The following is a 14,592-nucleotide window of genomic DNA, read 5'->3' as shown; positions in this document are numbered from 1 at the left end:
ACGCTTGTAATGAACGAACGCTAGCGGGCGCGCTGTTTCTCTGATTTCCGGATCTCACCATGCCTGGTTAGTCTTGGTTCCAAGACCATTGGTGTTGCGCGGTCACCATAGAGTTATATATAAGGTTCTTATATATAACTCTATACTAACTCTATACTAGCGGGATGCCGCGCTTCGCGCGGCACCCCGCTAGGATATAAAAATCCTTTACACAAATATTTCGAAATGTGGGTGAGGGTGTTATACGCATCTCTCAATATTTATGCATGGGGTCATAATTCTACCCCAAAATGAAGCTATTTCGCACGTCCACCACTACTTGCAGTGGCTGTACCCACCTGATCGTTTTGGGTTAGACAACGTACCTTATGCATCTAGAAACTATAAGGCTCCCCCGTGATCCTTATAGGGGTCTAATATGTTGGGCCTCCCTAACGTTACACGTTTTTCAAATCAGCGTTGATAGGTGAAACTGACCGTTAGCCAGCAATAACTAAAGTTTCTTTTGTACTACACTACCAAAACTTTCTCCACACACTCAATATACATTCATAATGCTTGCATTTCCTTTTTAAAAAACATCTTAAAAAATGACATTTTTACGTCCCACGATACATAGCGTTGCTACAGCACTATAAGTAAAGCGAGTTTTTGGAACATGCTGTGTGCCACAAATCTAATTTATCTACTTTTTTTCGGGGGGGGGGGCGCGGGGGTGGTAAGAGCGTAGACCTCTTTTTAGTTTATTCTCATCTGAATTGGTCTTGTAAACTTTCTGGTCAATAGGCTGCATGTATAACGGGAGCACTTAACGTGAACGTCAAAAAAGTGTTTTGCAGGCAGAGATGCCAAGTCCAGAGGCTAGCTATGTGTGAGATTTTTCAAAGCTCAACCCCCATCCCCCCGGAAAAAAAAGCCAGTTTAAGAAGGCCTTTTTAAATCGCCGCCCAACCTTTTTTTTTTTTTTTTTTTTTTTTAAATAAATAAAACAATGTGAAATTTAATTGTGGACAAAAAGTGTTTCAAAATGCATCAAAAGCCTCCTCAGAATAATTAAAACTCACTTGAGGTACACAGGAGATGTTGATGGTTAATGTGGAGGTTCGATTGTGTCAGATTATATCCTTCCAAACTTGAAAAAAATAGACTAAAAATGATGTCCAAAATCAATCGCTCACTTCTTCTGCCTGTTGTGTCTTCGCTAGTGGAGCGCATTTCAACGAATTTGCTAAAAGAATCGGAACAAACTTGTGCGCAATAAGCGTTTTGCGCTCTGCCGAATTTGAGCTGAACCTACTGGATGAGCAAAAGCGTGCGCAATCTGCAAATTTGCGCTCTGTTTGTACAAATTTTGTACAAAAAATGTCGTTAATTTTTTTTCTTCCGATCTTGCCCCAATAATGGTTGATGTGCGTGTGAGCGTGAGACAGAGCCCAAATGCGTGAGTCTCACGCCTAATGCGTGAGACTTGGCAGGTCTGGTTTTGTTTTATTGTCACTTTGGGCTTATTGCATCTCGCGAAATTTGAACGACAAACGACACAATTTCTGACCGCGTTCATGTTCACGCTGCTCTAGGAACAAACCTCCATACATCCCATATCTCTGGAACCCTATATCGTACAAACTAAATAAAAACGATAAACTCGTCCCCACTCCTTAATTTTCTCTAACTCATTTCACTTTCAGAAAGCATGTCAAGTCATGTTTAGGGTTTGTTACGTCCAGTTTGGGTCAATAGACAAACTCCTAAAAATGTACCCCATTCAGCCGCACGAGGTCTCTTTTGTTAATATTATCTCCATCAGTAACCAACCCGACGGGCCGATGGCTAAATTAATCTTCATAATGGATTTGGCAAAATGTACATTCTGAGACCTGACCGACACACTGCTCTAACCAATTTTGTGAATGGACTTATTCAAAAGGAAACTTAATGTCGTTTTGCTTAACAACTTTGACCAAATGCAAAGCAAAGTTCTTTTTTTTACAGCTTCAAAACAGCCTTTGACGTGTGTGTATAAGTTTCACCATAGAGTAAGGAATGGTTGCACAATTCTACCGCCATGGTTAAACTCTGAAACTGCAACATTATACCTCCATGAACAGACCGTATTCTAAAACGGTATTCATGTTCCCATTTGAGTTTACTGGCAAAAGGTCCAAGGTCGCTACCCACTGTCAACCTAAAGTGGTCCCACGGCGACCTTCTTCACCAAGCAACAGGTGGCCTGTCTCAAACCAGACAACACACCACTCACAATACACTGACCAGAATGGCTCTTTGTGTAAGGCCCCCCCCCCCCACCCCCAAAATGTTATTAATTGTAAAGTTCCCTTAGACACCTTCCAACCTATAGCCGGCCCTACCCAATGTTTCCAAATTATAAAGCTTCCGTTTGATCTCATCCTTGTTCATCATGATAATTCTCATGCCGTTTGGAAGTGAATGCTTTTTTATAAATATTCTCCATTTAAAGGAACACGTTGCCTTGGATCGGACGAGTTGGTCAAAACAAAAGCCCTGTAACCGTTTTTTATATAATGCATATGGTTGGAAAGATGTTTTAAAAGTAGCATACAATGATCCACACAAGTTTGCCTCGAAATTGCGTGGTTTTCCTTCTACTGTGCGAACTAACATGGTCGGCCATTTATGGGAGTCAAAATTTTGACCCCCATAAATGGCCGACGTGTTAGTCGACGAGGTAAAAGGAAAACCACGCAATTTCGAGGCATGTTTGTGTGGATCATTGTATTCTACTTTTACAACATCTTTCTACCCATATGCATTTTATAAAAAACGGTTACAAACGTTTTTCAAAGACCAACTCGACCGATCCAAGGCAACGTGTTCCTTTAATCTTTTCAACAAAACAGTCACCCGCAGAAGGATTTCTAGGAAGTCTGATAACAACGTCGACCAGTGGTTGACACATGGTCACCTGCAACATCAATCTACGGTACTTAATCCATTCAATGCAAATTCGGTCAAATTCGCGAGATTGGTTTCGGATTTGTCCTGGCACCCAGCCTCTTCGACCCTTTCGACCCTGCGCGGCAATGAATGAACCAATCCGGAGAACCATGCTTAATACAACACGAAAGTAACCTGACCAAAAAGGGCGGATCGAATGGCGGGTGGGCGTTCAAGGGGCAATGAATGAACCAATCCGGAGCACCATCTGCGAAACACTGTCCAATGAGTCGCCTGTCAGAAAGATTTCTAGGAAGTCTGGTAACAACATCGACCAGTGGTTGACGCACGGTCGCCGCCCAAACTTCCTCCAATCACATGACTTGTAAGTGCGAGTTTGGATCCGGGTTTTGCAGACTTGCAACCCGACGTCTGAAACCACACAAACGTATTGAATTCCACACAAACAACCGTGTTGGATTCCACAAGGATGCCATACCACTGGACCTTCTAATTTTCAATCCAAGATGGCGCAGGTTACGCTTTTAATAGTATAGATATATAAGGTTCTTATATATAACTCTATGGCGGTCACACACAACCAACGTTCCGATTATCACGGCAAAAACTGTACACGCTTGTAATGAACGAACGCTAGCGGGCGCTCTGTTTCTCTGATTTACGGCGTGTACAGTTTTTGCCGTCGAAGATCGGAACGTTGGTTGTGTGTGACCGCGCAACACCAATGGTCTTGGAACCAAGACTACATCCGAATAAAAGTTTTCCCCCGCTGGTAGATATTTCAATCCAGATGATTTCCAACGATTTATGTTGGAATATTGCAACAGTTTTGGGTGAAAGAGAAGGTGTGGCGGCTATAAAGACTCCACCGCCATTACGGTTTCTGTCACGACGAAAGATGTTAAAGTTTTGAGGCACAATTTGATCGTTGATTGAGGGAAGTTTTGTTAACAAACTTTCCGTTTTTGATCTGTTCATTATGTCCAATGACTTGGATATAGTTCTTGTCACTGAAAGTTGGCTCGGCCAATACTTCTGGTGTTGAGTAAACCCATTGATGTAAAATAATATGAGTTCTGAGGTTTTTCTAATAGTCGCTCAGGTTGTTGGATGGGACCTGGGTCAAGAGATATATCCATAGATATATATAGTTGTAGCCCACGGTATTTAATAGGCCAAATAAAGGATAGCGGACACGGCTGTGTTGTTGTTCTTATTATCACGATGTTTATTCTGTAAAGTAGAAGACGAAGGAAAGGAAAGCTGTTTACGCGTCTTCTACAAGAATATGAATGACTTTTTAATTAATAAAGGCTAATGCATATTTAGGATATATTTAGATTTAATAAACAAATCAATTAAATTAAAAGGTAAAGGTATTGCTTAAGGCAGAAAACAAATAAAACAAGATGGCGCACGGTTCCCGCCAAAAGCTTGCCGGCGACCGCCATCTTGAATTATGTGACTCAGTCGACGATAGAGACATCGTAAGTCCGAATAAACAAAATGGACAGACGTTAAAATAATCACGCCTGTGTTGTATATTTACTTAAACATTATTTACAACGAGGGTACGAGATTAAACTGAATTTGGTTGCTTTTCCTGCATATCTCAATATACAGGAAAACATCTCGCAAACAATAATTATCTACAAACTAACGATAAATCACAGTAATATGTACAAGGTAACTCTATTATACATTTGCTCTAGTCACATGTTGTATAAATAAATGAAAATAAAGTTATAAGCATAATATATGAAAATAGAAAATCTTTACCTGTAAAGTAGAAGACGAAGGAAAGGAAAGCTGTTTACGCGTCTTCTACAAGAATATGAATGACGGCGAAGTATAGTGCGCCGCCAACGGTGTGAAAGCTGATTTGATTTTGGGGTGATTTGCATATATGAATATTTTTAACCAATGACGTAAGTCTACAATCTATTTTTAGAGGGGGGTATTATTCATACCGGTGACATAGTAATGTCCATGCAGTGGAGGGTCAGATCCAGGAATGAATAAGCAGGTTGCTCTATGTTTAGACCATTCCGTAATTGCAATACTCGACAGACGATGACACTTCAACGGTCGGCTGGTAATGATGACTGTAGAGGCTCCTGTACTTTTTATAGCTCAGACTGGATTGGAGAGTTTGAACCCACTCAGTCTACCTGCAGAACACTAATCCCCATTGTTATTTATCTGCAGGGATATGCAGCGTTTTTTCGTGACCTCGGTTTGAATTTTATATAGTCAAAAGGGCTTCTGGAATTTTCAGCCTTTTCTGAAAAGTCTCAACCAAAATAATGTACCAGTAAATTGAAACGAAGAGCATATCTGTCGTTATGTATAAAAACAACCGGTGCAACTCAATTTTTAAAAAGAGAAATTTGTACGTGAAAAATGGCTTCCAAAACGGAGAAAACAAGTCACAGAAACACGGCAAATGTTTCTGTTGTGAACGTCGGCAACATTCCCCAATTAGTATGTATAGATAGATGATTTCATATTCTACCTGGAACTGTTTAAACCGAGACCGGATCGTTCCTAGTTCAGTCAGGATACAGCGATTTCCACCGTTAATCCAAATCTCACATTACGAAAAAAAAAAAAAAAAAAAAAAAAACTCACCACTAAACAACATGGTTTTCCTGCACGCTGATTGGCGAACGAAGACATCATCGATTGATATCGGCATTGTAATTTCGCGTGTATGGTACCCTGACCAGTGATGAAGCGTTCGCCATAACAACCAAAGGGCCTGTCTAGCATGAGCTGATGATGAACGTGGGCAGTGCATATTGTTTTTTTCTGTGAACTTGTTTTTGCTTAACTTTGAAACAGAAAAGGGGCAAGAAGTGTGTAATTTATTTGGAAATGGCAATTTCAGTGGTTCGAAAAGATTGCAGTCTTGGGTTGAATTAAATTTGCCTAGAATTAAGTCTGAAAAAATAATGCTAAGCGGAACTGAAACAGGGGTTGCAAACAAAGATAAGTGTGTAACAGTAAATCAGAGAAACTTTTCAAAACACAGCCAACAATTCTAAGTCTGACTTAGAATTGTTGCTATGTCTGTGTTTTCCATGGCTTATCTGATATTTTACTGAGTTTATTAAATCAAAACAATCTTTGATTTTAGCATGTCTAGCATGAGATGACTCCTGGTGCATATTGCATTTTTTCTTTTTATGTGAACTTGTTTTTGCTTGAATTCGAAACAAAAAAAAGGAAAAAATAATGAGTAATTGTTTTGAAAATGGCAATTTCAGTGGTTCAAAAGGATTGTAATCTGGGGCGAATTAAAATTTGCCAAAATTTGTCTATGTGAGTGAAAGACCGCTGCACTGTAGTTTTTGATTCACAGTATAGAAAATAATAGATTTGACCCCCCCCCCCCATCCCTAAAATTTTTTTAATCATAAATAAAATAAATGCTTAGCGAAACTATAACATGGTTTGCAAACAAAGAAAAGTGTATATATTAGTAAATCGGGGAAACTTTACAAAACACAGACAAAGCAACAATTTTAAGTCACTGGTTTATCTGATATTTTACTGAGTTTATTTTATCAAAACAAACTGTGATTTCAGGTTATTCTGTGTAATATTATTGTGGCGAAACTGCCTTGCGTTTTAGGTTTAATAATAGAGTTGTTGAGACAATTTAATTATATCTCTTTTATTAATAATGTCTTGCTAATTTACCATTCCGGATTTTTACTTAGCTAAATAAGTGTTCACCATAGATATATAATTAAATAACTAGATCGGCCGCGCGTGCATACGCGCCATTGCTTGTGTAGAACAAGTTTTGGTTCGCCATGGACGAGGTAAAAATTTCACGTTCGAAATGTTACGCGCGAAAATGAACACGGGAGATAGGCCTTTGACGCGCTAAATGTCACGTGCTGACGGCAAAAAGTCACGTGCTGACGGCAACGCACAGAAAATGTACACGGGAGATAGGCAATGGCGGCCCCCATGCCAGAACCCGCGTATGTACGCGCGGTGTTCACACATCTGGTTGTGCGTATTGGACTGTGCGTTCGCGTGCGCATTACGCGCACGCTTACAAACTGCTAGCGCGCACGCTACCAAAGGTGTTAACATTTGTTTTCTTAACGCTTATATTTAACCAATCGGTTCTCTGGCTTAGTGCAGCGCGTACTTCTTTAAAAGGAGACGAAAACCAGAGCTCGGTCGGGGCCTATTTCTATGGTCGGGGCTCAGTCGCTTCCATACTAGAGATCGCCACTCAAGACCTCAAGAACTCAAGACCATTCAAGACCTCAAGAACTCAAGACCATTCAAGAACACACACACGCAAATGATGCTACTCACTTTATTGGCGAATCTCATTAGATAATTACTACAACACGAGCAGCCACGCTACCATCTGCGTGCGAATGAACCACCAGCAGACTGATTGATTGCGGAATACCTTAAGTTAATACCGTTTAAATCAAGAGAGGGCGCTATGTAAATTGTGTGATTGAACATAGACCTTATCGCAAATACCAATGCGCAAGCGCAAATACCAATGCGCAAGCGCAGACTGTTGAATGAGGTGCATTGTGGGATAGATATGCATCAAACTTTGCTACCAGCTAGACCACAATGCACCTAATTCCAAGCTTTACGCGCGCGCCCCGGTATTTGCGATAAGGTCTATGATTGAATAAAACTAGCGGGATGCCGCGCTTCTGCTAGATGAGGAGGATTCTAGTATACAAAAATGTTGTAAAAGGTAATGTGGGGGCAAGGGAGGTATTCTTACAGGTAATAATCATTTCGTAGGATTGGATTAGAAATTGTATTTATCATCGGTATGGAAATTTGTCATTAATGTTGTATTTTGATAAAAATTAAGTGTTGAGCGTGCACAACTTAGTTGTGAAGCGTCGCGACGCGTCTCCTCCCCTCCTCACCTTCTCTTGCGTTCTCCAACTCAAGGAATTGGTGTTTGTTTCTGGAACTGAGCTTTAATATTGGGGATGGGTATACTTGGCAATGATGGTACTTGGCATGCTATGTAGGGTATTTCGTAATATTTTAGTGTTGATCGAGCGGGCCAACGCATTATTCGTAATGTGGATTATGTTTCGCCTCTTTTACGCATAGTTTTAATTCAATCGGCTTTTGTCATTGTGTCAATTTTATCCACTGCACTGAGTATTTCCCAGCTAAGATGACTGTAAGGGTAATAATGCTTAGTCGACTAAAAATATAGCACGTACACGGCTCCAATGACACACTTATGTTATTGTGTTGAACACATTTGGTGTAATTCAGTTACACTTGGCAAAATGTACATCCTGAGTCCCGCCCAAACTGCTTTCATTATAGTTACGAACTTTGTGAAACGTTTGCCTTGTTATTTTGAGGGTCTGTACGTCCAGTTTGGTTAATTTATATGGAGATGGGCCAATCGGACAATGATAACACGCTGAATGTGGAATCAGCAGTGGTATTTGGTTCCCTTAGCAGCAATTCCATAGTCACCGATAGCCACGGATTTGAGTGGTCTAAGTCTTGTCTCCCCCCTCAACAATTATCACCGCTGCTAATAGCAAAGGAGAAATCCGACTAAAAAGGCTTGTATGAAAGTGGTACCCTTTTTTAAAACAAACTGATAATCACAGCCACTAATAGCCGCGGAGTTTATCTGACTGGAAAGGAAGAAGTTCTGGTAAACAGCAGATTAAAAAAAACGCGCCAGTTGGTATGGACTTTAACGACAAAGTCAATTTCTGCAAAATTGTATTGAAAATAAATATATTTAATGATTGGTTGCTATGACTGTTGAATGATTTTTGCTTTGTTTCCAATGACGTGTACACGATTTTAGAATCTAAGGCCCCATTCATCGTGATTTATTGAGCGTACGTCCAACGACGCATACAAAGTTGTCTGAGCACCAAATAAAGCGAGTTTTCGGAACATGCTGTGCAACAGATAATCTACTGTTTTTACCACCGCTTTTGGGAGTATTAGAGCGTCGGCCTCATTAATTTTTAGTTTATTCTCATATCATTAATTTTCATGTAAACTTTCTGGTCAACATCCGCCGGGGCGCGCGCCCCGCGTGACGAAGTCCCCTGATAAAACATCCAATGTTATATGTTGTCATAATTATCTGTGGAACCCTATACAAACTAAAATAATAGAAACGGTAATTGTATTGGTCTTTAATAACTACTCCTACATTCTCTCACTTAATTCACTTTCAGAAAACATTTGCCTAGTTATTTTGAGGGTTTGTATGCCAGCTGCCCCTACATCCTCTCACTTAATTCACTTTCAGAAAACATTTGCCTTGTTGTTTTAAGGGTTTGTAGGCCAGTTTGGTTAATTTTGTATGGAGAAATTCGTAAAAAGTACCCGATTCAGCTGCACATGAGGGCTCTTTCGATAACAAAACCCGACGGCCGATTGCTTAATACAAAACGGATTTGGCAAAATCTACATCCCGAGTCCTGACCAAACTGCGTTCTAACAATTTTGTTGCTTCAGAACTTTGAATGGAATGTTCGTTTACAGCTTCAAAACAGCCGTTGATGTTTCACAAAGTTCGTAACTATGAAAGCATACTATTATTAAACGGTGATTTAATATACTCTTTTGTAGGTTTAACTGGCAAAACCTATACAATGTATATGAAAAGAATCAGTAATGTATTTACTTTCTTTTTGAAAATGTTTCAACTTTTGCGTGTATACGTTCTGTGTGTGGGGATGACATGGACTGTACCACTAATGGTGCAGAGTTAAATGGAACAAATAAAGTTTCACAGCATTGGGTTGCTGTTTGATGCGTTTAAAAAATGCTGGAAAGTTGGGTAGGCCTACATGAGTGACTTAATTGTAAAAAACACATATGTAACAGATGCATGTATTAAAGCCTAATGTTTTTTATTTAACACGCGAAATTAAACCTCCCTGTACAAAATGGTATTCACACAATGCCATTTACCCCTCTGCGAAACATCAATGAGTCACTCTGGAATGTTAATGGGAGTCCGAGGTTGCCACCCACTTCAAACCTAAAGAGGTGGCTCTGTGTGCAGCCTACACAGCTTCCCCCCTTAGACCAACAGGTGGCCCATATCAAAACCAGACAACCACAGAGGTGACTCTGTGTTCAGCCTACGGCTTCCCCCTTCGACCAACAGGTGGCCCATATCAAAACCAGACAACCACACATGTAAGGAAATATCGCTCGTGACTCCAGCCAATCAGACAACTCGTAAGAGGGAGTTAGGTTCAGGGTTTTGTAGACTTGCAACCCGACGTCTGTAACGACACAACCGTGTTGGATTCCACAAGGATGCCATGCCACTGGCCCTTCTAATTTTCAATCCAAGATGGCGCGGGTTACGCTTTTAATAGTATAGATACACACAGTGTAGTTTCTTGCGGTTAATGTCAACCCTCTGTTTGAAACAGTTGATTTATTTCAATGTGCCTCATCAGTAGAGTTTAAGGACAATCCCGCCATATGTTTCATCCTTCCCCTGTGGCTTCAGATTCCAGAGTGGCGGCTTGGTTAAATTAATAAGAACCATACCCCACCCCGGAATCGTTACATTTTTACTGCTTGTTTTATTTTAATAACAGTAATAAAACAACATACTTGTTACTTGTCCTGACCCGTTTTTGTTATTAAAAATATATAGTGGCCTAGTTGATAGTACATATCATAACAAAGAACATTCCCATAAAATGTGCATTGTAAAAGCACAGTGCTAAAAACAAACATAGGCATACCCTTTATTGCTTAGAATAAAAATTTAAAAACCTGCAGGCAATATATATATTATACACATATATATATACAAGTATATGAAATGAAATCGTAAATATAAGTAAATATATGAAACACGTTTTTTAATAATGAAAAATTGTTATAATAAAACTTTTTATAAAAGTTTCAAATGTAAATAGAACTGAACTAACACATATAAAAGTATATGAAGCGAAATCGGTTCCTCTAAAATCATTCAGTTTTCCACAATTAAAAGGCTAAAAACGGAGCTTCAACGTTAACCAAAATACATCAACAGAAAGAGGAAAGAACATTGTAAACACTCACCACTCCATCTCGGCCACCATCTACACGGTACATGGTAGGTGGTTTCCCACGGATGCTGTAGAACCTCAATTCAATTGATGATGTCATCGTCAGCCAATCACCGTGCAGGAAAACCATCTTGTCTAGTTGCTTTTTTTCGTAATGTGTTTTTTTTTTTTTGACCACCGGTGGAAGTTGCTGTATCCTGACTGGACTACGAACGATCCGGTCTCGGTTTAAACATTTCCAGGTAGAATATGAAATAATCTACCCATACATACTAATTGGGGACTGTTGCCGACGTTCGTAACAGGAAAATTTGCCGTGTTTTTGTGACTTGTTTTCTCCGTTTTGGGAGCGTAATTTTTCACGTACAAATTTCTGTTAATATTATTATTATTATTTATTCGGCCAGTGTCAAAAACAGATACATACAAGTAGAACAAAGGATAATAAGACTTCAAAAAAGGTAACTTAAATACAGGGTTACTAGAGGAGCGGGATTAGACAAAAGGGTACAGGACAGGTACGGGATGTGGAGTAAGGAAGAGGAAGGGACAACAATCCATTCTAAGACGGCCAGGATAAACAAAAGCGTACTACTACACTATGACTCAAAAGCCTGCTTATCCAATCCTCGAATAGAGTATAAATTTAAAATAATCACTATAATAAACAATTACCGTTGCCTTCGTGTAAAGTTGAATCATTGGAGACCAGAATTGTGAATATACACGTTTTCATTTACCGTTCGTGGTGTTTCACTGAAACATCATGGCATATTTTTTCATTCTTTGTGACTTTCCGGTCACTAGCGGTGGTTCAAAATGTGGGTATTAGCACACGAGGGTGGTTGGTATTCAATTGTGTTTTTCGATTTGGTGAGCACAAGTGTACACAAATTTTATCAGGTCTCAAAAAAATTGTTTTTCTGTATTCTACCTCATAACCACCTAGCACTGAAGGACTTACGTGAGATTGCACCTGCCACCGGTATTTCGTCGTCACACTTGAGAGAGTTCTTTGTTAAAAGGAAACCTCTCCCTATATAAGTGAGCCCCAAGGTTCACACCTCAGTGCATTTTTGTGACCGGTATAATTCGACGATGTCTACACAACTATCTTCAGATATTCTAGGCCTACTCGACGACCCTTCGGACTTCGAGTTAAGCGGCACGGTGTCAACTGCTGGCCCGTCTACTTCGATCTCTGCCTCCGGTGGTAATCCATCGGGTGGAAAGGCAAAGCCGAAGCCAAAGAAAATGACCAACAAGTCATCAAACGCCGGGGTCACTCGGCAAGAGTTTGGGTCTCTACAAGAGCAGATGACAACCATGGCAGACGCAATGCAGATCCTACAGTCTACAGTGTTGGCCTCGCTGGGGAGTTCAAGCTCTGCGAAACGACAGAAGGTCGACCATGTTACGCCAGCGGAAGACCAAGGGGCATGCACATCGAGTGATGACTCTCTTGCGACTGACCAGCTCATCAACAACCTCCTAAAACCCAACGCTGGTGATAATTCATCAGCCGGGGTACTCAGCGTGGTAGAGCAATTCTACTCCGAAGAGGATACAGGTGTCAAAGTTGACGAGAAGTTGGCCGGTGTTATCAGCAAGTTACTCCGACACAAATCATCAGAAGGGAAGGTTGCAGAAAAACTTAATAGTTTCAAGCGACCATGTAACATTCCAGAACTTGATTGTACCAGAGTTAATCCAGAAATCTGGAATTCTTTGCAATCAAAGACAAGATCAATGGACATCAAGTTACAAAAGGTTGAGCAGGCGGCACTGAAAGGCATGGTGCCTATTGTAACCTGCATTGAGGCTCTAATGAGCACCAATAAAAGCCTGGATCACAAGGTTTTGGTAACAAACCTACTGGATGCATTGGCCATAATTGGCCATGCAACCACCGAGTTGAACTTCCGGCGAAGAGAACTCATAAAGCCCGACTTAAACCAACAGTTTTCTACTCTTTGCTCTGCGCAGGCGCCCGTAACCGGGCTCCTGTTTGGGGACAATTTGTCTCAAAAGTGCAAAGATATTCAGGAAACTAATAAGCTTGGCCAAAAATTTGGTCAACATGGTAATTTTTCTGCCGGTCCGAAATCGGATCGCGGCAGGCAAAGGGGAAATGCCAAGACTTTTTCCCATCGTGGCAGGCAAACGCGTCGGGGAAACTCCTTTCGCCCAAAACGCTGGCAACAGAGAAAGCCAGCAGAAACACGGCAACAAACCGCAACCAAGTAAAACCTTGTAAAACGGTGAGTGAGCACAAATGTGATAATACTCAAAATCAAGTTGCGAAATTATTTATGGCAGGTAAACTCGCATAATATTATCATATAGCCCAATGGCGCGAGATTACGTCTGATCAATGGGTGCTCGACGCTGTTCAGCACTATCATATTGAATTCACTAAAAGGCCATACCAAACACGCATTCCAAGGGATTTGCAGTGTGAACCACACGAGGCTGAAATTATAACCTCTGAAATTGCCAAATTGCTCGATAAAAGAGCAATAGTAAAAACGAACCACGTCGAAGGTGAATTTATTTCGAATATTTTCATTCGGCCAAAAAAGGATGGTTCGTCTCGCCCTATAATAAATCTGAAGGGGCTTAACAAATTTGTGGAGTATTTTCATTTTAAAATGGAAACTATCCGCACGGCAATTCAACTGATACGGCCACATTGCTATATGGCCTCTATAGATCTTAAGGATGCTTACTTTGCAGTGCCTATAGCCACTGAGCAAAGGAAGTTTTTGCGTTTCACTTGGCGCAATGCGATATACGAGTTTACCTGTCTACCATTTGGTTTAGCTAGTGCCCCACGTGTGTTTACGAAAGTAATGAAACCACTGGTTGCCTCACTGAGGTTAAGGGGCCATGAATCGTGTGACTATATTGACGATTCCCTTCTTATTGGAAGAACATTTCAGGAATGCTGTTGCAATGTTCGAGCCCGAACCATTCTCACCAATGGGGTAGGGTTTACAATAAATTACAATAAGTCAATTCTTACCCCAACCAAACAGATAGATTTTTGGGGATTTCATTTAGACTCAGATCAAATGACTATCTCTGTCCCACCTGCAAAGGTACAGAACATTATTTACTCAATCCGTAAACTTTTACGCCAACAGTCTCCGACAATTCGAGACGTTGCCAGGATAATCGGTCTGTTGGTTTCATGTGAACTGGCGGTACCGTATGGGCCATTGTTTAGAAGAACAATAGAAAACCAAAAGAACCTGGCATTATCAGAACATAATGGCAATTTTGAAGCAAAAATGAGCATTACCAAAGAAGGTATTTGTGATTTAAATTGGTGGATAAATGAACTGCCAATAACTTTTGCTCCCATGCATAGACATGAGCCTAATTACGTAATAGAAACTGATGCTTCCAGCTTGGGCTGGGGTGCACATTTCAACGGTCGCACAACAGGCGGCAGATGGTCAAAATGTGAAGCCACTCATCATATCAATTGGCTTGAGTTAAAGGCTTGCTCATTAGCTTTGCAATCATTCTTCTCAGAAGAAAACGGTGTTTCAATCCACCTTAAATCTGACAA

General features: G+C 40.5%; 1 protein-coding gene across 1 annotated transcript; it reads left to right on the top strand.

The window, feature by feature from the left end:
• The first annotated feature begins 12,113 nt into the window (after nucleotides 1–12,113).
• On the top strand, nucleotides 12,114–13,262 carry LOC139947892 (uncharacterized). Its single transcript, XM_071945734.1, has one exon. The coding sequence runs from the start codon at nucleotides 12,114–12,116 to the stop codon at nucleotides 13,260–13,262; it is 1,149 nt and encodes a 382-aa protein (XP_071801835.1).
• Nucleotides 13,263–14,592: the final 1,330 nt, after the last annotated feature.

The sequence above is a fragment of the Asterias amurensis genome, chromosome 15, assembly GCF_032118995.1.
Source record: "Asterias amurensis chromosome 15, ASM3211899v1".
In the NCBI taxonomy this organism is placed as follows: Eukaryota; Metazoa; Echinodermata; class Asteroidea; order Forcipulatida; family Asteriidae; genus Asterias; species Asterias amurensis.
Note: the sequence above shows the minus strand (reverse complement) of the source record. Positions and strands in the feature narration are given on the sequence as shown.